The sequence below is a fragment of the Magnolia sinica genome, chromosome 17, assembly GCF_029962835.1.
Source record: "Magnolia sinica isolate HGM2019 chromosome 17, MsV1, whole genome shotgun sequence".
NCBI lineage: Eukaryota > Viridiplantae > Streptophyta > Magnoliopsida > Magnoliales > Magnoliaceae > Magnolia > Magnolia sinica.
The window spans coordinates 37,051,638-37,077,758 of NC_080589.1; the positions used below are offsets into that span (position 1 = coordinate 37,051,638).

General features: G+C 39.0%; 1 protein-coding gene and 1 non-coding gene across 4 annotated transcripts in view; both read right to left on the reverse strand.

Annotated features, from left to right (window-relative positions):
• Positions 1-3,178: 3,178 nt before the first annotated feature.
• LOC131232031 (small nucleolar RNA R71) lies at positions 3,179-3,285 on the reverse strand. The gene has a single exon (XR_009164638.1). It is a non-coding gene; the product is annotated as a small nucleolar RNA R71 (small nucleolar RNA).
• Positions 3,286-14,366: 11,081 nt separating this feature from the next.
• Positions 14,367-26,121, reverse strand: part of LOC131230969 (probable transmembrane GTPase FZO-like, chloroplastic) — a 126,105-nt gene continuing 114,350 nt past the window's right edge. Inside the window, exon 11 of one of the 3 annotated variants that reach the window (XM_058227002.1) lies at positions 14,367-15,018. In XM_058227002.1, the coding sequence (XP_058082985.1) occupies positions 14,706-15,018 (313 nt within the window). In that variant the 3' untranslated portion in view covers positions 14,367-14,705. The remainder of the gene's footprint in view (positions 15,019-26,121) is intronic. The other 2 variants (XM_058227003.1, XR_009164154.1) reach the window with 2 other exon arrangements.

Sequence of the window (26,121 nt, forward strand, 5' to 3'; positions counted from 1 at the left end):
TGGACCATCCATCAGGAGCCCATGGGCCCTATCATCCAAGCCTAAGTGACGACATTTCAAGAAACAACGAAGATCGGTTTTCAATCGTCTAAACGGAGGACGAATGGTGCGAAGAAAAGTTATGTGGGCCACATCGAAACGGATCTAAATCACCCATATCCAACTGGTTTTTCGAGGGGAATCCAGTGGACGAACTGGATTTTCTATGTGACACTGACCATAGGTCCCACCAAACGTAGCAGAGCATGCTTACGCAAGCTCTATTGCGCAAGCCTTGTTTCGCAAACCGGATCTGACGATCCAGGTGGGCCACCATCATGGTCCGTATGATAAATCTAAACCGTACATTGTGTGGGCCATCAAAAACTGTCCCAGGGGATGTTTATTTTTTAGAAGGAAAGCAGGGGAAAAGGGGTGGTCTGCATTGTGTTTTGTTGCGTAAAGAAAGTTCTGCACCGACTGACTACGTGGCTGCGTAAAACAGATTATGCAGAGAGATTTCCAAATCTCATGTCGTGGAGAGGAGTCTTCACCGACTACATTCTTTACACGCAGCCACCGACTTCGATCAGCTTATAAAACGGAGACATGCGTTGCCGGGGAACGGGGGATTTCTATCCAAGCCTTTGGAGGTGTGCAGCCGTGGAGCACAGAAGAGGGAGAGAGAGTAATATTTATTTTTATTTATTTCTATTGGTTCGTTTTATGTTTAGCCTAATCATGTCGGGCTAAACCTCTTAGCTAGGGCTAAGAGGTGAAGCTTGTGGCGTGATGGGACTGACTCTATGGCTTTGATTTATGCTAGACTGAACTTATGTTGATTTTAGTTTGATTAATAGGAATACTTTCAGTTTTAATGGTTTGTTGTGACTGAAATTACAATAGATCTGCGATAACTTTAAGTATTTCTTTCTCCTCTTGATGTTTATGACATCAGGAAGCCCTGTTGTTCACCATCATCTCCTGGGCATGGTCGGATGACGGTACCCTTCCTAACCTTCATGCATTGTTGATTGGTTGGTAATTAGTTTAATTCTATTGTTTACTTTGTCTCCTGGGCATGGTTTGGTGATGGAATCCATTCTAATTCATATACCTTTCATCTCTTGAAAACTATATCAAAGGAAGTTCAGTTGATTTTCATGGTTACACCCTTCAACTGGATGAAGATGAGACTCTAAGTCCAGTTGAGTTCTTGAAACAAGCATAAGATCTCCCTGATCTCTACAAGTGGATCCTTTGAATCCCTAGTTTCCTACCTCTAAATTTCTTAAGTTTTACATTAATATTTCACCATTATTCCTCAAATTATAATCAATTTAGATTTCATCTTAGTCTAGTTCTAATTTTAGTTAGTTTCAGATAACGTACAGGTTTCAGTCCCTTGGGATTCGACCTCGGTCTTACCGAGTTGATTACTACGTCACAACCCTATACTTGGGGAGTGAACAAGTTTTTGGCGCTGTTGCCGGGGATTGACGGTTTTGTTTTCTAAAATTAACTAGTTTTAGGATTAGTCTAAGATTAGAATTTTTCTAACTTTAGGTTTAGGTTTTTCTGATTTCTAGAAACTAACCTGTTTTTCTGTTTTGTAGGATCCTAACACAAACTTCTAAATTAGTAATCCCTTTCTAATTCCTCTACTTTTTCTATTTTTAGAATTAGGGTTTGAGTTTTAGAAATTTTCTAATTCTAGTATTTTTCTATTTTTAGGAAATAGTTTATTTTTAGAAACTTTCCTCTTTTGCTTTTAGAAACTAGGTTAGTTATTTCCCTTTTTAGAAATTCTTTCTAATTTTAGAAACTAACTTCTCTTTCCTTTATTTTATTTTTAGCAACTTTCTAATTCTGGGTCTTCTTTTTAAAAACTAACTTAGCTGCTAGGTTTAGGGAACTTTCCTTGTTAGAACCTAACTTTCTATTTCAATTGTAGGAACTTTCTACTTTAGACTTTCTATTTTAAAAACTAATCTCTTTTGTTTTCTTTTACATGATCCTAACATAGGAACTTCTCATTTGGTACAATCTTTCTAACTTCTCCTCTTACTTTCTGTACTTTTCTAATTTTAGATTTAGATTCTTCTTTTAAGTAACTTTCTATTTTCTAGTTTTAAAAATTTTTCCCTTTTTTAGAAACTAACTTTCTATTTTTATTTTTAGTAACTTTCTAATTCTAACTCTTTTGGACTCTAACTTTGGTTCCTAACTTATTTTTAGAAATTTTCTACTTGTAGATTTTTTGTTTAGAAACTAACTTTCCTATTTTATAGGCTTTTAAGATAGAAATTTCTAATTCGGTAAGATCTTTCTCTACTTTCTATTTTTTAGATCTCTTTTAGTAACTTACTTTCTAGTTTAGGACTTTCCTAATTTATTTTAGAAATTTCCACATTCCTTTAGGAATTTCTTCTTTTAGAAACTAGTTTACTTCTATCTTTCTTTTTAAGGATTTTCTAATTTTAGACATTCTCTTTAGAAACTGACTTGTTTTGTTTTTTTTACAGGTTTTTAACTTAAGGACTCCAATTTGGTAACTTCTTTTCAACCCTCTCTTTCTTTCTAAATTTTCTTTTCCTTTCTTATGATTAGGTTTCGAATTTGATTGAGGGCTGTAAGTGTTTCATGCCCAAGTGGGCCCGTGACAACACTCGACGTCTCTTGACTGAAGGAGGATAGGTTGAGGGGTTAACTATCCATCGCAGGACCAAACACCACTCGAAATCCCCTGAGTTAATTGAAGTGATGGATGAAAATCAACCTCTTCTACCCCAACCTAAGGTAGAGGACATTCGGGATGAGAATAAGGTGCATCAAGCACCCCCACCTCGTACTTTACGAGATTATTTACAACCAGCGGGGGTGAGTACACCTTCATGCATGATTTTTCCTGAAAATACAGGACATATGGACATCAAGCCAGGGGTTATCCAACTCCTTCTTAAGTTCCATGGGCTTGAATCTGAAGAATCATATCTACATTTGAAAGAGTTTGATGAGATCATAGCCACTTTATATTTTCAAAATGTGTCTGAGGACACAGTCAGGCTAAAACTCTTTCCTTTTCCTTGAAGGAGAAGGCTAAGAGTAGTTACATTCACTGCGTCCTAGATCCATTGGCACATGGAATGATATGCAGAGGAAATTTATAAAGAAATTTTTTCCACATCATAAAACGATTACCCTTAGAAAAGCAATCATGAACTTCACCCAAAAGGAGGATGAAACATTTTACCAATATTGGGAAAGGTTCAAGGATTTGGTCAGTTCATGCCCACAACACAGCTTTGAAACATGGCGCATCACAAATTTTTTCTACGATGGACTGACATCTTCCATGCGCCAAATGGTCGAGACAATGTGTAATAGAGAATTCATTAATAAAAATGTCGACGAGGTATGGGATTACCTCGATAGTCTTGCTGAAAAAACACAATCATGGGATTATTACCTAAAATCGAACACCACGTCTAAGCCGACTCAATCTAAGGAGAAAGGTGGATTGTATCTCCATGAGAAAGCTAGGTGTGACCCACCTCCACCACCCAATCCAACCATCCAAAACCAATCTCCACCGTTGAATATCATCCATTGGAGCTCTAGCATGCATTGGCGGAAGAAGGAATGGGAGATCTAACGGTGGGTGTTCCGTAGGCTTAGATTTTTGTATTTTTAATGAGGGGCCAAGTGAGGCCTACCGATTGATGGTATGGATCCCACTTTGGACCCTAGGTGTGGCCGATGGCTCACTATGATTCTCATAATCATTCCATAATGGGGCCATTCTCCATGGACTCTATCATGATGTTTACTTTGTAGTTTAAAAGGAGTCATCTAGACCTTTCATTTTGGTGGAGAAGGAATCTCCACCATCGATTTTTGATTTGGTGGGCCCACATGTATTGGGACCCACTTGATGTATGATTGAATGCATGGAAGGGAGGGCCCATAGTGTCGGGGTCCCTCCATTGCACGTGTCCCTCTCTCTCTCTCTCTCTCTCTCTCTCTCTCTCTCTCTCTCTCATATTTATGGTGTGATGATATGGCTGTGTGGCCCACCCAGATGTACCCCACCTTGATGTATGTCTTATCCACACTATACAACCATTTGGTGGCCCACCTAGTAGCACGTCTATAGGTGGGGCCCACCTTAAATAAGTGTTGCATTCAAATCGTCCAGTGTCCAGGGACGCCGGACGTGGCCATGTAGTGAAGTGTGAACTGACGGTGTGGTGTACTGACCACCAAACAACAAAAATATTAGCTTGTTTCAAAGCCTTGGGGTGGGCTGCTCATGTAGGCCCCACCTTGATGTATGAATATGATCCATGCCATCCATCCTATTTCTCAGCCCATTTTAGGCATTGAGCCGAAAAATGAAGCCAATCCGATAATCAAGTGGGCCATAGCATAGAAAACTGTGATTTCTACCGTCCAAATCTGTTAGGACCCACTTTGATATTTCTACATGCCAAAACATGTCGAATATTCGGCTTGTTTGGTCCGTCTTGAGTCCTAAAATCCAATGGTTGGGTTGGATTCTGCTGATGCAGGCCCCACCTACGAAAAACCATAGAAAAACAAAAAAAATTAGGCAACGGGTGTTGCTGCTACTGCCGTCCAGAGGACGCTGTAGTAGCTTCCTGCTGCATTGAGCAGTGGGCAGGGACATGGGTCCCAGTCGTGGTGTGAGATGAACATCAGAGCCGTGCATTTGGTGGGCCCCCCTTCTAGCTGTGGGCCACCCCAAAAATCAACCGTATGTGGAACTCAGGTGGTCCACACTACAAGGAGCAATGGTGGGTTGAATGTCTACCATTGAAACCCTGTTTGGGTTCACAGAAGCTTTGAATCGTTATGAAATTTTTTTTCCTCTTTATCCGAGTCTGTGTGACCTTATCCACAGATTGGATGGAAGATTAACGTTATGGTGGGCCCCACGTGGGACCCACTGACGTTGTGTTTAACCCACACCGTCCCCACGTATGGGAGTGGGACGGCTAATGTACCTCACTCCAGCTACATAGCTGCTGAGTGGCGTCACCAAGTTATGTGGGTCCCACTTGTTTCATCCACGTCATCCATCTATGGGACCCACCATGATGCATGTGTTGTATCCATACTACCCAACCATTTTGGGAGGTTGTTTTAAGGCTTGAGATTAAAAGAAAAATGAAGCAGATCCAGTTATCAGGTGGACCACATTACTAAAAACAGTGGGTTTGAACGTCCACCATTAAATCCCTTGGGCTACCAAGTTTGGACCTATATGATATTTTTTCCCTTTAAATCTAGGTCTTTGTGACCTTATGAATAGGCTAGATGGGAAATAAACCCTATGATGGGGCCCACTAGAATTTAACCGTGGAAATCATTATCACCACAGTTAGATATGATATGGTCCAGTTGATCTTTTGATATGATTCGTTTTTACAATACTCTATCTTGATATCTAAAAATAGATGAATTGTGTTCATCCCATTTGAATTAGCCCATTCAACTCAGCCCATTTGACTTGGCCCATTTGATTCGGTTCATTAATTCGACCCATTTGATTAGGCTCGATGTGATATACTTGGGGCCCATTTGATTAGGCGTAATGTGATATATGAAGCCCATTATTGAGGCCCACCTTGATATATATGAGGCCCATTTGATGTATTTGAGGCCCATGGGTCAAGGCCCAATGGGATATATATCAAGTCCATTGCAATGTGTGATTCCCCATGGTTTATGTAATGATGTTTATGGCGGGCCATGCCTTGGAGCAATGATGGTTTAACGTCCACATTGTAAGAATAATGTTGGTTAAATATCCGCATTATAACTCTCCCTAGGGCCCATTGATAGGCCCATACTTGTTGTGTGTAGGCCGTCTAGGCCCATCTTCGTTGTGAGGATAGTTCATCACCATATAACATGCTTAGTATAACTCCATGACTCATGCCCATATGCATCATATGTATGCTTGATATGAGTAGTGACTGATCATAGCATATGCCATTGGGCAAACTATTTATGGGACTCACTGATAGGAGTTACCCACATGAGCGCGCAGTACGCGCAAGATTGTTGCATGACTGGAGGGTATGACTCATGCATTTCGCATATGTGTGACGTGATTACTGTACGCCCTAGCGACATTAGGGATGTGACCTTCATAGGCATGTCGTGGATGGTCAGAGGGGACACCGAAAATATTTGGTTCGAGCATCTAGGCACTTTGGATGTCCGTGGGTGAAAGTCCTTAAACCTCTGAGGCCAGGAGACACCCCAACGTCTAGACCGAGTGGATACATAAGCGCCCGAGTGTCGAATACCAGTAGGCCGCGTCTTCCACTGTGTCATGGTTGGTTAGGAGGGGGTGTGGCCTTATCCACCCAAGTGAGGGGACTGTAAGCTAGGCTGAGTTTGACCAGCTCGCAAATGAGTCCACTATCGACAAGTCGGGTAGGTATTAGCAAACTACTAGTCAGACGGATAGTATGGTCTCTCTCACTCGCTGGGCTGTGCAGCTAAGGAGGCGACAATCAATGTGGAGTATACTAGACCTCGGTGATGATCCCAGAGATGCACAGTATTGATACATGGACTTATTAAGCTGGATTTGCATACTCATTCATTCATTCATTCACTATCCACTCGGGCTAGTGGTGTGCAACTATTTATTACGTGTACCTTCGCAATGGAAAGGATTTCGGTTGAGGCGCACAACTAACCTGAGATCAGGAGTTTACCACATTATATTTGACTATCCAAATTTAGGTATGGGACTGGTTTTGATGGAATTCCCTTGTGATGGACCCCATAGCCTGCGATACTACGTACTATCATCCCGACTTCACTCCAGCTTGGTCATTTCATTCGCATTGCATATTGCATTTCATCCGCGGTGTACGACATTTTGGATTAATACATTTCTGCACTTATATGGCTTAGATGGACTTGGTAGGATCTGCATATTACATTGCATCTGCAGTATATGATATTTAGCTTATTATGATCTGCATTGCGTACTCTGATATTATATGACTCATGGACTTACCAGTATATTTCCGCTTACTCTGATATCGTATGATTCATGATCTTGTCGGTATTTTCACTTATTCCGATGATGTATGATTTATGAGTTTTATTGTATACTTGGCACTTACCTTACACACACTTTCACTACCCTCTAAGCTTTCTATAAATTTATGCACGATAGATGCGTGCAGGTGGCATTAGGTCGCAGGAGCGTTGAACTTGGAGCGTGCAGCGGACTTCTGGAGCTTGATTTTAATACATATGTATTTCCCTTTCAGCATTATATTCAAATGTATATATTAGTGGATATGTGATGATGATGTTGCCTTTTTTATTTAGGTATACTTGTGGTTATGCTTATTACGAATTAAATGTACATTGAAAAATTCTCCTTATTAGGTCCCAATATCAGAATCTGGTGCATGGGCGCTGGGAGCCAAGAATGGGGTACTACGGAGGCTGTCGGCACCGGATTTGGCGATCAAAAATTTTGTGAGGCCGGTTTTCGAGTTTAGGGCGTGACATTTACTCTTGTGTAGGGCATAAAACCTAGGTGCTTTGTATAAGACCTTTCCTCTTATATAGGGCATAAACGTTTGCCTTGTGTAGGCATGTTTAGGTACCTTGTGTAGGTCCTAAAGTCGACCTTATGTAGGTTGTAAAATTTAAAGGTAAACCTGATTTGAAACCTTCGTTAGTGAAATCCAGTACACTCAAGGGATGAGTGCATCCACCGGGAGTGGAGTAGGCACATATCTGAACCACTATAAACGACTATATTTGGGATTGATATTTACATATTCTCTTATTGTGTTTACTCTGAATGATCACATGCAAGCATGACAATATGAATATTTGTAACTGATAAGACTCACATCCCACATACTTTCACATATTTCATTCATCATAGACTAAGTCCCATATCTTGTTTAAATACTAAGTAGTCTTGTGATTGAATCTTCTACTAGGCCTAGAAGCCTGCAGAGTTAAAATGAGTATATCTTGATAATTGCACATTAAATCAAGATTAGGTTAATAGGATTTTAAATTGTCATAAAAGTTTATAAAGTCCTATTCACCCCATCGGGACACTTTGACCGATTCCTACTTCCATTATAGCGGTCTTTACCACAATTTCAAATATCATACATCATTTCTTACAAATTGATTTAATTCTTGTTGCATGGCCAAGATCCAACTTTCATCAGCTAGTGCTTCATTTACATTAGCCGCCTCATTTACATTAGACGGTTCAATCTGGGAAGTGAAGCAAACATGATTGCATATATTTTCAAGTTGTCTTTTGCTCTGAACACCAATGTGAGAGTCATTAAGTATTTGATCAGTTGAATGGTCTTTGACTAATCTTAACTTAGTATTATATGATTTAGATGATGATTTAGGTTGATTAACCAAGTTTTATCATTATCGTCATCATCTTAATCAAGACTGGGTATGATCGGTTGATCATCAATCACAACATTTATCAATTCTTGTATAACCCTGGTTCTTTTGTTTATAACCCAATATGCTCGACTATTTAAAGCATAACCTAGAAATATTTCCTCATCACTTTTAGCTTCAAATTTACCCAAATTTTCACAGTCACGTAAAATAAAGCATTTAGCTTCCAAAAGTTTGAAAATATTTAACAATAGCCTTTTTGTTAAACTATAATTCATAAGTTGTTTTGTTTTTAGCTATTCTAATGTAGACACGATTAATTATATAACATGCAGTATTCACAGCTTCAGCCCAAAAATATTTAAGCAAATTCATGCTATTTAGCATTACACTAGCTATTTCTTGTAAAACTCTATTTTTTCTTTCAGCAACCCCATTTTGCTGAGGAGTTTTAGGAGAAAAAAAATTCATGCAATATTCCATGGTTATGGGAGTATTTCTCAAAATTGTTATTCTCGAATTCAATTCCATGATCACTCCTTATTCGGATCACAGATAGTTATTTTTCAGTCTGAATGCGTTTTATAAGTTTTTTGACTTTGTCAAAAGCATCTGATTTTTCTCTTAAAAAGGTTACCCAAAAATATCTAGTATAGTCATCAACTACAACTAAAAAATAATTCATTTCGCCTCTACTCTCTGTTCTAGTTGGTCCAAGTAAATCCATATGGAATAGTTCAAGAGGTCGTGTAGTAGATAAGGAGTTCACTTTCTTGTGACTACTCCTAATCTACTTGCCTATCTGACAGGCACCACATACTTTATTTTCTATTCTTTTTAATTTGGATAAGCCACGTAAGTGATCTCTTTTGCTCAATTTATATAGATCTCTATAATTTATATATTAAAGACGTTGATGCCATAGTTCAATCTCATCTGTTTGGACCATGTAGCATGAATGTTTTGTTGAGCAAGAGTCATCAATGATATAGACTACTCTCTAAAATTTAATTGAAATTAGCTTGAGAAAGGGAAGTGAATAAGCTTAAATAAATTTATAAATACTACACAATTAGCTTGACGAGTACCTGAACTTCTCTCTCACCCGTAGAAGGTTTTGAGTGATTTTTCATTGTAATTTAGAATAAGATAAGGTCTCTATTTATAGTCAAAGGATTTGAAAATTCGGCTAGCGCAAGAATAGGTTCGACTGGCTGGATTCCAACGAATCCGTTCTAACGGCTATCGAATTACGCAGGATAAGATTTATTCAAAATTCGGTTGGCCCAAGACAAAATTCGACTAATCAAATATCCAATTCGGTTGGGTGAATTCCTTCAAAAATCTGAGAATTCATTGCTGGAATTTGACCCGAACTACACTCGGGCTAGTCGAACTTCATATTAGGCTAGTCAAACTTAAAGTTAGGCTAGCCGAATTTGGAACATAGTTTTTAAATATTAAAATCTGAATTTTAGCCCAAACCTGAAGTTAGGTTAGTCGAAGAAATTATGTTGGCTGAACCTGAAATTAGGCTAAACTCCAGAGAAATTACATCATAAGATAACTTAAAATAAACAATTTTTGAAAGCACCTAACCTAAGGTCTTTATAGGGTTATATCACATATTGGTTGGCTAATACAAAAATCTTCTAATCTTAATAAACTTAAAATCAAGCAACCTCTTGAGTTGATAAGCATACCTTGAGCTGATCTTCAAGAGATGAAGTGTAGTTGTGATTTGACCGTACTTGCTATCTGACCAGTATCATTGTGTATCTTTCGTCTTACGAAATTTAACAACCTTGTGCTAAACATATAAGCACTTACACAACCCTTTAAGGACCAATTGTCTATTTTATCTTCTTCTTCTTCTTCTTTTTTCTTTTTTTTTTCTTTTTTTGCATTGCAGTTACTACGCACAAAGGATTCTAGGATTTCAAAGAATCAAGATGAGTGGCCACGATCTATGCTTTACCAAATTTAGTGTTGGTTAATCGGACCGATGATTTTCTCAAAATGTTCTGAGGATCCTTTCAACCCGACCCTTTTGGATTTTTAATGCCTTTGGAGTTTGAAAAATATGATTTGATCAAAGTTGTGTGTCGCCGAAGTTTCTTGAGAACCTAAACAACCGATTGATATTTGATAATGTCAAGTTGTGGGCCCGCTAATCGGCCCATTAATCATTTATGGTCATGCCAAGGGCTCTTTATATATATATATATATATATATATATATATTAGCTAGATATAGTTTATTAGAGGTGTGTATTTCGAGTCTCCAAGGTGTTTTCGACAGTTTGGTCAAGAATGGATTGGTCTAGCCCATAATCTGCCAGTCTAGTTCATTAGTTCTCATCGGGATCTAAATGAAATGCATCCTTCCTAATTTGTATGGTCATCTGACAGATATCATACCACGGAGTGATTTTTATCATAGCCTTATTTAAGTCAAAGAGTAGTTCATTCCCACTGTGGGTAAGGTGTCTATACTAGCTTGACCCTATTCAGCCCTTATTGACCATCCATCGTGTGATGCTAATGTGGTTAGCCTACGGTGGCCTCTCAGACTTTACTGTTTTATGTGACACATGTCCTATAACAGTAGTAGTCAGCTGCATTTATCATTTTTCATGCTACTTATGACAACTGGTGTTTCGGTCGAATTGGGCTATTAAAATAATAGAAAATTTATATTTGCCTTTATACCAAAATATTGTTGTCACGTGGTATTATCTACGCTGTTGTCCGATCTGAGACCATTAAATCGAGTGTTAACAGATAGTTTACCACCATTTTAGCTCATCCTCATGCTCAAATGTGTGCAGCAAAAAAGGGTGGGTGTAAATAGTAGGTCCCAGATCTTTTACGTGTAGCTGATAGGGAAATCCGTGCTTTTAAATAAAGCAACTTTATAGAAGAAAAACGATCACGTACAATGTTGCATGTTAGCTTAATGTACAACTTTTTATTTTCTGCTTATGGGTCACTTCAGCGAAACATCCAAACGGTGAAAATGATGATAAAAACCAGTAAGATAAACTGGAGGAAAAAAATTTAGAGCAATCAACTCATCAGGTGGTCCACACGAATGCTTAAGAGTTAAACCATAGGTCATGCACTGATTTTAAAGCTGTAGCCAGCCTGATGAGTGGGTTTTCGTCTCAGTTGTATGTGCTGAGTTCTCTCTGTTCAAAGCATACACCCTGGTTCCTTACTCTTGCTCCAGTGGTAGACTCTCAAGAGTTTCAACGCCTGGTCAAGGGTTCGAGTACCTATATGTGGTGAAATCCCACCATGGCGTGTGTGCGGGGTGTGTGCGTGTGTTAAAAAAAAAAATTAAAAAAATTAAAAAATAAAAATAAAAATAAAAAATAAAAAAATAAAAAATCATACATCCTAAAGAAAGACAAACAGCCGGCCCAAGGTAATATCAAATAGAGCATTGTGAACCGCCAACCCTTTTGATTTGCTTCTTTTACTTACAGAGAGCACTGTGGAAGATTTCCTTTTATTTATTCATTGAGAGAGAGAGAGAGAGAGAGAGAGAGAGTCCATGCTCATGCAGGCGTACGCTATTTTACCATTTCAACCATCCATTTGATGGCAACTTTTCAGACGTTTAGGATCATTCTTTCAGCATGAATTTTGGATTATGATAATTTGATGCGTTGTTCCAAAGGCTTGAACATTTTGGATTTGAACCATCATGGCTGTGCGTTCATGCGTATGGATAATCATACTAAGGCCGAGTAACAATCTGCTTATCTTTTCTGTTTTGGGGCCGATGACTTTTGTTCTTTTTCCCTTCACATCCCATAAAATTACAGGTGAACTGTACCAAGACCCTACTGTTAAAGTGAATTGAGAAAGAAAGGGGAGAATAGCATGTTCAGTGGTTGCTAATGTATCTTATTGAATTTGGAGGGTTGGAGCACATGCACCTTCTATTTTTATCATTTCCATAAATAACGCGCAAGGTTCAGCTGTATCCCAAATACAACACCATTTCTAGTCACTACCTTTCTTCCAACATAGACTTCCTCACCAACTCCTCATACATGTCATTCTTCAATGCATAGCCTCTGTTCCTTAAAATAGCACACTGCAATTTCTGTGATCCAGACTGTTGACCTAGTGGAGCATCGGAATTGATTGGCCATGCCCCCAAAAACTTCCCAAATGGATAATCCTAGTCAACGAATCAGTCAAACTTTAAATAAATAAACTATTTATTCACTGTTCATAAATCAGCATTCAGGATCAGCAATTTCGTAAAATGCTTTTGTCATTACCAAAGTTACGTGGATAATGGGGTCACTTTGGTACATTGTACATGAACGGGTATGCATTATGATGGGATCATGTACATCACTCCAATAGATACACTACATACATTGTATATCCAGTATGATCTTATATGTAGACTCATATTGCAATTTATATATGAAAATAGTGAATGTAATTATTATAGACCGGCATGCTTAGTGCTGTATTATAACTAAATAAATACAAGTATAAATCTCCATAATATAAGTATTACTTGGCATTAACTTAATCAATAATAAAAATATAGATCCATAATTTCAGGTAGATGATTTAGCCATCTGTATCACAAATGAGCGGTCATCCAGATCGCTCAATGCAGGGGTTTCATGTTTTAGATAGCATCGGTCATGACACATGGAGAGGACGACCAGGCAAACGATCAAGGTAAAATACAAGGGTGAACTTCAACGGCTTATCATATAGTTGAATTAGAAAGACCAGTAGGGTATCTAAGGAAAGTCGGTAGGTGATTCAAAAGGGCATTCTCCATGAAAGAGGATGGGGTCTTTAACCGCTGGTGGTTCTTAAATACACATTCTTTCCAGTACGAAATACTAAAAACAAATCTCTAATACACGTCCTCTTTTTTGTTTTCTGTATACCAAGCAAAGTGAACTGTCTTAACTAAGAGAAGTGAGATTGTGCCTCACTCCTGTACCTATACCCCATGAAGCCCAACCCCTATTATTTTCTTTTTGCTTATATTCTTCTTCTTCTTTTTTTATTATTATTTTTTTAATTATTTTTTTAATTTTTAAAAAAAAAAGACGAGGAATCCACTTTGTGGCTTACACGAGCATGGATTTTATTTTATTTGAAATGAAGGACACAAGCATGTAAATGAATGCACTCTTTCTTTTTCTTTTTGTTACCATGTTATGCCCACCATCTTTCCCTTCCAATTTCCCCCACTAGTTTATTTAAAGAGAGGCATCTTCCCAAGTAAACCATGCAAACATACCATCCACCCAATGGCTGTTTCCCTCCCTAAACAATTTGTATGCTACTCATCACAAACTCACGTGGCTGAGTCATCCTTCCTATTTCTCCCGGCCAAGCAGTGAGGTCGACAGCTTGATTTAGTACCAACTTACAATTCCCAATGCACATATTGATGGGATTTTAAAGCTATAGGCATTCTTTAAAAATAAAAAATAAATAAAATTAAAATTAAATAAAATTAAATTAAATTAAATAAAATTAAAAACAAACATGTATCAAGGCCGTAGAAGGGCGATGTATGAAATGACAGTTGCACATGCTATCAAATTGCAATTCTCTATGCTGAAAAAGATATCAATTAGATCTTCTTTAGGCTGCCTTTGGGTTTGAATGTTCAACTAAATACTGAATTTTCAGCATTCACTAAACAAGAGGGAAGTGGGAAAATAAATGGAAATATAATTTCCTGGTATCTATTTCATAATGAGTTAGCCGTAGCCTGTGAATTGAAGTCATGCTCCCATCATGACTAAATTGAAACTAATGTAATTTTGAAGCCTCTCAATGCCAATGCTAGAGTAGGAAATCAAAACTCATTAATTTGCCCATTACTACTAATTACTGGTAATCGATTCAATATTGCAACTCAATGCACCCATAAGAAGAACAGAAATGCTGAATGTAATTATTCATTCAAACAATATCAAGTGCTTCCATTCAATATTCACTACAACACATCCTGTCAACAGCTATGGCTCCGCTGGATCAAGTTTGGCACTTACTACCAAAAAGAGAATGATACATTTTATATATTTTCTTATTACAATAAAAATGCCAGGACAGCTAGCATCCTCCATTTATTCCTCTACCATGGCCTAAACTACACAAATGGGTACAGAACACTCACAAAAGAATGCATTTGTACTTAGTAGATAAAGACAACAAACGATATAAGGCAGGTAGATGAGGAGGATTCTCTCAATGACTTTTGTTGAATGAAAATCTCAACGAACATGAAGGTTTTGGATTTCTATTTGTAGCCTTTGCAATTTTTTTCCTATGTTTGATAACTCCTCTTGAATTCCCAGCATACGGTCGAGTGAATGTTGAGCTGCATCCTGGTAAGGCCTTCCGATGAACTTGACCCATCGTTCAAGGTTCCCTAGAGCCTGTGAGAGATCCTTGAGCATGGCTTCCTCAAGTTGGCGCGCCAAAGCATCTGCTGCCCTCTTCACCTTATCTGTCACCTCTTTTCGACGGTTCGGGAAACTTGAAATCGCCAGTAAACTACTCAAAGATAATGTGATTGTCAGCTCTCTAATTGATGAAATTCGGGAATTACTGACGAAAAAAATGTAAATAACATTACATTACCCAGCCGTAAAAATAAATAAATAAAAGCAAGAACGAGGTTAAGTGAGCATATGGGCCAGTTTTTATTTGGTAATTGAATAAGAAACGCAATGAGAATTGATGCCTATGGAGTTAAAAGAGCAATTGCATGAGTTGCAACCAATTTGTGAGACACTGGAGGTGGTGGCAACGAGACTTATTTCTGCCACTGGGTAATTGTTAAGTCGACATAGGATAAGAGAATAGAAAGTAGGCAGATGGCCATTGGTTAGTATGGGACAAGTGGAGGTAAATGGTTCTCAAAGATAATCAACAAGTGGAAAGCACATGAGAATTCTTCAAGCTGGAGACAATGATGTAAAACCTTTCATATGCATGATTGTAAACACAACATTCAATAATCTCACATCCTTCTACCACTTCACACACATATTTGAACAAGCATGCTGAGCACCATTCTGCTAATATTTGGAGAAATCCAAAACCTCAAATTACTGCAACTAGCTCCTATGAAACTACGTAAATTCCTAAGCTACCTTCCAATTCTCTACAAACTCAACTAAAATGCCCAAAAGATAACCAGGAACGATACATTTATCAGCACATGTACCACAGATCATACATATGTAAATTAGCAAGTTAAGACAACAGAACTCATTCCATATTGTAAGCCATCGAGCGAAATTTTCTTTTATTGGTGCACCATCTAGTTGTTTCTCTAACTTGCGGAAACTCACCCCCTACTGACAGTCAATTATTGCAAGAGAAATAACACACTTAGATGGTTTTGTCATGTGCAACATAGACCAAGAACTGCACTGGTTCGGAGAGAGTTGGTGAATCTTGAAGGCTCTAGAAGTGCAAGGGGAAGGCCTAAAAGGACGTGGGTAGAGGTGGTAAGAAAAGAATTGATAATTGTTGTGTGGATCCCTTGGATTCTGCACAGTCTGGGAGATAAAACAGGGCTCTGTTGGTCCGACCGAACTAGGTTTGATCCGACCTAGGATTTCTCAGTCAAAAGTCAGGAATAGAGCAAGACATTGTCGGTTCAAGTCGGTCCGACCGAAGGTGAGTTCATTCTGATCGATAGTTGTTGACTCTATTACACGGTTTTACATAAGTCAGGATATTCAAGTCCTGATTTGACTAGGGCTTTAAAAGAGAGAAGCATTTTCTCTCATAGGATAAGACTTTTACAGTGTGAGAGGATTTTCTACACTTGTAAGGGCTTGGGAAGGGATTTTTCTCAAGGGCCAGGGGTTTTCCTAGGGATGTGCATTGCAAAGGGAGATCGGATTGCTTTTGTAATAGAAGAAGGGGAGTGGTGTAACTCAAAGGTTTCTATTATAATGGAGATCTTTGCTGCTTTGCGTCGTGGTTTTTCCCAAAAGGGTTTTCCACATAAAATTACATGTTTGTGATTGCTTGATAGGTTGATTCTAGTTTGATTGTTCTATCATCGCCGAACGTGCTTCCGCAAAGCGCGGGATTGATAGTGGTATTAGATCCAAATTTCTAATATCTACGGTTGATTTGGGCTTGTTGTGAGCTCAGAATTACAACAATGGGATTAGAGCGTCAGGTTAAGGACGTTTGAGAATTCAACGAAGATGTCAGGGTTAAAGTTTGATATACAGAAATTCGACGGGAAGAACAATTTCAATTTGTGGCAGCGAAAGGTTAAAGATATTCTAGTGTCACAAGGATTGAGCAAGGCATTGTTGGAGACAAAAATGGAGAAAATGTCAGAAGACGACTGGAGTGAACTCATGGAGATGGTTATGACCATTATCAATTTGTGTCTATCGGATGAAATCATGTACAACGTTTTGGACAAGGAATCAACCTTGGATATGTGGGGGAAACTAGAAGATCTATACATGGCGAAGTCTGTCACTAACAAGTTGTTTATAAAGAAACAACTTTACGGGCTATGGATGAAGGAAGGATCCGATCTTCTGTAACATATGAACTTATTTACGAAGATATGTAGCGAGTTGTTAAGGATTAGAGAGATGATTAAGGATGGAGACAAATGATTGCTACTTCTAGCATCACTTCCCACATCATACGACCATCTTGTTAATACTATGTTATATGGAAAGATTATTCTGAAGATGGAGGAAGTCACTGCGGCTCTCGTGTTTAACGGAATGAGGAAGAAATCAAGCGATGAGGTTTCTCAGGCGAAGGGGTTACTTGCAAGAGGGGGTCAGGGACGTGGGAGATCCGTAAAGCGATCTCGATCTGACAGGAAAAAGTCTATATCGACATTGAAGGATAAGGACGGTGTTGAAGTGATAAAGTCCCTCAATATACATTGATACACCACACTCTGACACTGTCAGAGTGTGGTGTATCAATGTATATTGAGGGACTTTATCACTTCAACAGACGGATGCTTCTATTGTGGCATGAAGGGCACTTCAAGAAAGACTACCAAAAACAGAAGAATGACCTAGAAGCAATAATAAAAAGAACATAGGCAAATCGGTTAGCGTAGTGCAAGAGAGCTCAGAATGAGAACTCCTCTCGGTGTCCTCAGGTACGAGTCATCTTACAGATACGTGGATACTCGATTTAGGATGTTCGTATTATATGTGCCCAAATAGAACTTGGTTCAATACCTACAAGTCATATAATGGCAAGAGTGTTTTGATGGGGAACGGCGTTGGATGCAAGGCCATCGGAATAGGGACCATCAAGGTAAGGATGTTCAATAGAGTCGTATATACTCTAGGTGATGTAAGGCATGTCCCAGATCTGAAGAACTTGATATCCTTAGGCATTCTAGATATGAATGGGTGCACATTCACCGTATCTGATGTGTAATCAAGGTCACCAGAGGTGTAATGGTGTTAATGAAGGGACATAAAGTGACAAATATGTACAAGTTGGTTGGGAGCACATTATAGGTGAGGTTGCTACCACCTCACCCACAAAATCCAACACAGATGACACTACTTTGTAACATATGTGGCGAGGGCATATGAGCGAGAGGGGCATGATGAAACTCCATAAACGAAAACTGTTGAAGGGAGTTAAGGTGTGAAAGGTGGGTTTTTCCGACATTGCATCTATGGGAAGCAGTGCAGGGTAAAGTTCAAGATTGCTACACATACAAGCAGCAGGGTGCTCGATTACATACATTCTGATGTCTACGGGATAGTAACAGTACCGTCTAAGGGAGAAGCATAATACTTTGTGAGCTTCATAAATGATTACTCAAGAAAGTTTTGGGTCTACTTCTTAAAGCGCAAGTCGGAAGTGTTCACCAAGTTAAAGAAACGGAATGCGGAAGTAGAGAAACAAACCGGGAGACAGGTTAAATGTCTTAGGTCAGATAATAGTACAAAGTATAGAGATGCGGAATTCCATCACAAGGCACTTCTCAACTCCAAGGACTTTACAGTAGAATGGGGTGGTAGAGGATGAAAAGAACTCTATTGGAAAGGGTGAGAAGTATGTGGTTGCATGTGGGGCTGCTTAAAGGCTTATGAACAAAGCGATTAACATGGCATGCTTTATTGTGAATCGATCACCATCTACAACGCTAGACTTCAAAGTTGCAGAGGAAGTCTGGATAGGCAATGACGTTGATTACTCAGGGTTAAGGACCTTCGGGTGTCCAACATACATCCACGTGCAGAGTGGACAAAGGACAAAGTTGGATCCCAAATCTAGAAAGTACATCTTTATTGGGTATGAGAAATGTGTCAAGGATTATAAGCTTTGGGATACATTTTCTCAAAAGATGGTCATTAGCAGAGATGTCATCTTCGACAAGGCATTTATGTTGAAGGTCAACAAAGACGCTGCAGAGAAGTTGGAAACACATGGTGAGGCAGAGAGATTGTCAGTGTAGGTGGAGTCAGTTGGGCCGGTTATTGAAGGTGAAATTCAGTAAGAGGAATAAACTGACCAAAACAATCAACGGGATACCTGATGCAGGACATGAAATTTAAATATAATATGTAAGAATTCAGGCTTAGATCATACCAATTCAGTAACAATTACACAAATTCCACATCCCACATGAAAATCCAAACATTCAATTAAAAGGGGAATCTATGCGGGTCCAGGCCTACGCACGTTAGGGCTGGATCAATAAAAATTATGAACCAAAATAGAAATCATCCACACATGCATGACAATCAATCCCTAATCCAAGGGATTCCCCAATCTCAATTCAAGGAACCCTATGGTGAAAAAAAAGGGCAAATAAATTAGGGCTAATGCAAACTAAGGCTAGGGTTTAGGAAATAAGAATGAAAAGAGGAAAACCAGAAGAAAACCTGGCCCGGAGAAAGCTCCTGCGCACAGATAGTGACCCGGGGCTGACGCATGTGGGCAGATGGGCTGGTTGCACGTGTGATGGAAGCCCGCCTCCCCAAAGTGACACTTAAGCCTTGATCGGCTAGGGGAAACCTCCAATCCCTCCAAGTTTGATGAAGATTTCACGTAAGGTCGAGGCGTAGTGCTTCGCCGAAGTTTCAGCCCTCCTACAGATCTAGATTTTGAAAACTGGCTGTAGGGGAATGAATCGCTGCAAAAGCTGGGAAATTCAAAGCAATAATGATGATAGAAGATGAGATATATGGATTGGAGAGGGTAGGGACGGATGGGGATAGATGTGGCCTCACACCATGTAGTTAGCCCTTCGAAAAGGGAGTGATTCGCACCTACTTTTGAATTCTTCCACAACTCACTAAGAGAGCAGAAAAATAAAGCACGAATTTTTATTAAGCTTGAATGAATGAAAAGAACTACAAGGGGCGCCTATTTATAGGAAAAAACCTATACCCTAAAAACTCACACCATGTGCGCAACCTATTACTTTGCGATGAAGTAAACTAAAATAAAAACCAAACAAATAAATCTAAAGCGTTCACAATGTTATAAATAATAACAATAAGCAAAACCTAAAATATGAAATCAATCTTACGAGTGGGCCACGATCATGAGATCCCATGATGGGCTTTTCTTGACTATTGGGCCCACTTTTTTGAACTAAAACTTGTCTTCTAGCTAGGAGGCCCTCCCTGGACGTCGTCATCAAGCCAGATCGATGGTGGGGTCCTCCTTCTGCATACGTACATGCGTAGGGGTGGTGGTGTGCATGCGTGTGTAGGCGGCGTGCGTGTGCACGATGTCCTCATCAATACCCAGGAGAATATAGCCACGAACAAGGAAAGACAAACCATTAGAGCTTCGGTTCGAAATGGGTTCGAGGACATGGTTTCTTTTGCATTGTTCATAGGGAGTGGAGATCCGTCCAACTTTCAAGAGGCTAAGTCTCGAAAGGATAGCGACAAGTGGATGTCGGCCATGGCAGAGGAGATTGAATCTCTACATAGGAATCAGACATGGGAGTTTGTTGAACTTCTAAAAGGTCAGAGGCACTAACAGAAAAAGAGAGCGAAAAAAACAGCACGGCTTGTAGTAAAAGGGTACTTGCAGAGGGAATGAGAAGATTATAATGAAGTTTTCTCTCTGGTTGTGAAACATACGTCAATCAAGGTGCTACTGGCTATGGTAGCGGAATCCAATTTGAAATTGGAGCAGCTTGATGTGAAAACAACTTTCCTTCATAAAACTTGGAGGAAGTTATTTACATGAAGCAGCTAGAAGGATTCGAGGAGCTTGCTAAGGAAGATCGTGTGTGTAGGCTGAAGAAATCAATGTATTGGCTGAAGCAGTCTCTAAGGCAGTGGTACAAGCAGTTCGATTCCTACATGGTAGAGATTGGCTATATCAGATGTGAGTACGATTGTTGCTGATGTTACATGGTGCTTGAGAATGGGTGCTACATTCCACTGATGCTCTGTGTTGATGATATGCTGATTGCTATGAAGGACAAGAAGGAGATACTCTTGCTTAAGTCTTTTTTAAGCAAGGAGTTTGATATGAAGGATTTGGGTGCTACAAAGAAGATCCTAAGTATGGAAATTCACAAAGACAGGGAATCTGGGAAGCTATGGTTGTCCTAGAGGGGATATGTGTAGAACGTGCTAGAGAGGTTTTACATGGAAGGTGCTAAGCCAGTTAGCACACCTCTAGCAGGTTGCTTTAAGTTGTCAGCCAAGTCATGTCCAAGCACAGAAGAGGAAATTTCAAACATGCCATGGATGCCGAACGCGAGTGCAGCGAGGAGTCTCATGTATTTGATGGTTTGCACGATGCTGGATATCTCACAAGTAGTTAGCGTGGTCAACAGATATATGGCGAATCCGAGAAAAGAGCATTGGAATGCAATCAAGAGGATTCTCAGGTATCTCAGGGGCACAGTCGACACTAGGACCATGTTCGGGGGACATGGAGCTTTAATGGAGTTGTAGGCCACGTGGATGTGGATTATGCAGGAGATCTGGACAATAAGAGGTCCACTACGGAATATGTTTTAACATTAGTAGGCATACCAATATTTTGGAGATTTATGCTTATATGTAGGTGTGATGGACGCATCAAAGGAGGCATTATGGTTGAAGGTTATGATTGGAGAACTTGGGTTGAAGTAGGAAGCGATTTAGTTGCATTGCGATAATCAGAGCACTATCCATCTAGAGTTGAATCAAGTGTATAGTGCAAGAACCAAGCACATCGACATAAGGTTCCACAAGATATGGGAACTCATTGCTTTGGGAGAGATTCGATTTCAGAAGATTCACACGAACGAGAATATCGCAGACATGTTGACGAAGCCAGCGACCACAGAAAAGTTCAAGCACTGCTTGGGCTTAATGAATCTCACTAGCTATTGATGAGATTGGGCACCCTTGCACGGGTGCAGATGGAGCTACGTTCAAGTTGGAGGATGCAAGGAGAGATCTACGCTCAAGGTGGAGACTAGCTCGGGAGATCATCAAGGTGACTTGGCAGAATACAAGTCAAGGTGGAGATTATTATGCGGATGCCTTGAATTCTGCACAGTCTGGGAGATAAAGCAAGACTCTGACGATCAGACCGAACTGGGTTCTATCCGACCTCTAGAGTACAGGATTTCTCAGTCAGCAATCAAGAGAAAAGTAGGACTTTGTCGGTACGAGTCAATTCGACCGAAAGTTGCCGACTTTGTTACGCGGTTTTGCGTAAGTGGGACTATTTAAGCCCTCATTCAATTGGGGCTTAAAAGAGACGAGTGTTTTCTCTCATAGGGTAAGGGTTTTACAGTGTGAGAGGGTTCTCTATAGTTGTAAGGGCTTGGGAAGAGATTTTTCTCAAGGGCTAGGGGTTTTCCTAGGTGTGCGCATTGCAAGGGGAGATCGGATTGCTTCTGTAATAGAAGAAGGGAAGTGGTGTAACTCGAAAGTTTCTATTATAGTGGAGATCTCTTTCGCTTTGTGCCAGGGTTTTTCCCAAAAGGAAAATCGTGTGTTTGTGATTGCTTGATAGGTTTATTCTAGTTTGATTGTTCTATCTTGACTGAACATGCTTCCACAAAGCGCATTGACATTGGTATTGGATCCGAATTTCTAATATACAGGGCTAATCCGGGTTTTTCGTGGGCTCAGAATTACAACAATAATCTTATGGTCTAACTGAAGTTATGGTCGTGGAATGGCTAAACAAGATTCTTGTGGCCTATACCAGTTAGTTGGCAGAAGGCTTAGATCATGATGATGATGATGTTGAACAAAAATCTAAACAGTCTCAACAACAAAATGAAAAAACCGATGGTTGGTAATAAGTATTGGTACAACCATAAATGCAGCGCTTGCATGTGAACAAAAATCTAGACTCTCTCTCTCTCTCTCTCTCTCTCTCTCTCTCTCTCTCTCTGTTGTTGCTTTCTACATTTTTTTATCAGATTTTCAGAGCATTTTTCTTAAGAAACTTGTTGCGGCAGATAGGGTCCGCTAGATTCACAGGTTTAAACAGATTTTCTTCAAGGTTTCTTCTAGGTTTTCTCACAAATTAGTTTACACTGGCTAGGGTTTGCGGGAATTTTTATTTTCTTTTATTTTTTAGGGCTTTGGTTATCATGTCTCATTGTAGCTGATCATACTCGTTATTGTGCAAGGACTCATTATTGTGAGTCTCTATGTGGATGATATATTCGTTACAAGTGATGATGTTGATGGTATTTCTAAGTTAAAATTATATCTAAACAAGGTGTTTGTCATAAAAGATTTGGGGTTGCTAAAGTGTTTTCTTGGAATTGATGTCTCTCGTTTTAAGAAGCACATAGTTTTGTCACAATGTAAATATGCCCTTGATTTGTTGATTTCTATGGGTAATCTTAGTGTTATTGATTCTCCATTGGAAGTTGATAAAAAGCTTTGGCAGATGATGGAGAACTCTTTGATGATCCTCGTATGTACAAGTGCTTGGCTAGGCAGTTGATATATTTGACTATTACTTGCATAGATCTATCTCGTGTAGTGAGTTTGGTTAGTCAATTCTAGCATGCTCCCCCTTTTGATCACCTTGAAGCAGTATGTCACATCTTATGCTATAGTAAGTTTTCTCCAACACGTCACATCCTATTTAGCCATCATAATAATCATGATATTGAAGGATACTCTAATGCAATTGGGCAGGATCACCAGATGATCGACATTCTACAATAGGCTTTTGTACTCTTTTCAAAGGTAATTTAAACACTGGAAGACTAAAACACAGATAGTTGTTACTCAGCTCAGTGTTGAGGTTGTGTATTATGTTATGGTAAATACTATTTGTGAAATTAAGTGGCTGAAAAGTTTTGTTACTGAATTGAAAATTCTTGGTAATTTGGGAATTTTTCAGAAAATATATTTTTTAATTAAAAATGTCAAAAATTATTATTTTATTTTTTTCCAAAATTCCATTTCAATCAATGATCAATTGGCTCCCGTTTCGAAATATTCATAAGTTTTTGATGAAATCATCATCACATACACTAATTTTGGGATTTGGAGGAAGATGGGCTAATTCATCAAAATTTTGGGAAAATTGAATATTTCTCCACATTTTCTCAAATCGAAGAGGATGAGCATTAGCATCATGTTAGAGAGTATCTTCACCGGAATCATTCTACTATGACCTGGGCATAATATTGTTGGTTTGTCGAGCAACGGTACTATGCCCAGCCCTGTCGAAATGGAGATGATCATTTTGAGCCACGGTGCAGCTCTATGCGGGTCTAAGCCACAACCACACATTTTTCATACATATATTTCTAGTTTTTTACTTCTTATTTTGCTTTTGAATGTCTTGCTTGTGTTTTCATACATGTCTTCTTACATTTAAAATTATATGAACAGACTTTGAATATACTTACATCAATTCAGTCAAACATAGGACACCACACAAAGGAAACCTATTATGTGCACTTGTTTTTTGTGATGTTTTGATTTCTAAGTGTGTATGGGTGTCCTATTTAACAATCCTTGAAGTTTCACTGAAAAATTCCACCAATTTCTAAATGCTTCCTCATGTTTCCCAACAATGACGATACATAACACGATACAACCAATATATCCCATGCGTTAACCGATATGTATCTATATCCTAAGGGTGACATTATGCAATAATGATATGGAAACCAAATGTTTTAAATATCGATGATATCGGCCGATATATCCCACAATATATCTTCTATCCTACCTGTGCGATACAAAACGCACAAGTAATGTCGATATATCCCACACGATCCGGTGAGCATTTTAAATTTCCCATCCTTTTTTTTTTCGTTGAAATTATGTTAAATCAGTGTTAAATGGTTAAAAATCCATTGGTTCTTCATGTTTTGCATGAAAAATCATGGAGTTGAAGCTTTGATTTTGATATCCATTGGTTCTTCATGTTTTTTTCAAATATTTCCTTCAACTAGCTATTAATTGAGACTAATTTCGAAGTTTGGGAGTATTTGATAAAATGATCATCACATACACTCTAATTTCGAAATTTGAGTATAGGTTGTCCGACTTGGGGAAAATTGGGGAAAATTTTTTTCCAAAATTTTCCCAATTTCTCCCAAATTACTTGCAATGTTGCACTCAAAACATGAAATCAAGCATTTATGAGGGTTGATCTACTTATTTGTCAAGTCCTTGTCAATTTTTGAAAAATAAAAAATCATTTTTAACTAAAAATTAATAATAATAATAAATTATTAAAATATTAAAAAAAAATTTCGAAATCTTCTTTCAACTAGCTATCATTTGAGACTAATTTCGAAGTATTTAGGAGTGTTTGATGAAATGATCATCACATACCCTCTAAATATTATGCATTCAATTTGAATATAGTTGCAAATTGCAATCCAACCCTTTAATAGGGCCACACATACATGAATGAAGGAAAGAGACAAAAATTAGCTTGATCCACATCTTAAGTGGGACCCACTGACCATGGGCCCCACCATGATGTTTATTAGCCATCCAACCAGTTCATAAGGTCACCTAAACCTAGAGGAAGGGACCACACAAATTTCAGGTTGGTCCGAATCATGGGCTCTATTGTGGGCCCACCGTAATGTTTATTTGCAATCCAACCCGTTCACAAGGTGGACCTGATGCAGGACATGGAAAATTAAATACGATATGCAAGATTGCAGGCTTAGATCACACCAAGTCAGAAACAATCACACAAATTCCACATCCCACATGAAAATCCAAACATTCAATTAAAGGGGAATCTATGCGGGTCCAAGCCGACACAGGCTAGGACTGGACCAATAAAAATTATAAACCAAACAATGTCAAAAGGAAATAAAATCAACTACTCATGCATAAAAATCAGTCCCTAATCCAAAGGATTCCCTAATTTCAATTCAAGGAACCCTAAGGTGATAAAAATGGGCAAATCAATTAGGGATCATGTAATATAAGGTTAGGATTCATGAAAAAAACGGCTATGAGAGGATAAAAGAGGATAAAAACCTGAGCCAAAAGATGATCCCGCGTGTGGACAGCAACAATGGCCCAGACGGACGTGCATGTGATCTAGGCCGCACGTGTATGGGGCCCACTATTCAGAAAAAGGCCACCTTGGCCCTGGTCGGCCAGGGATGGACTCCAAAACCTCCAAATTTCAGCTCGATCCGATGTACGGTTTGTGCGTGGTGCTCCGCCGAAGTTTCAG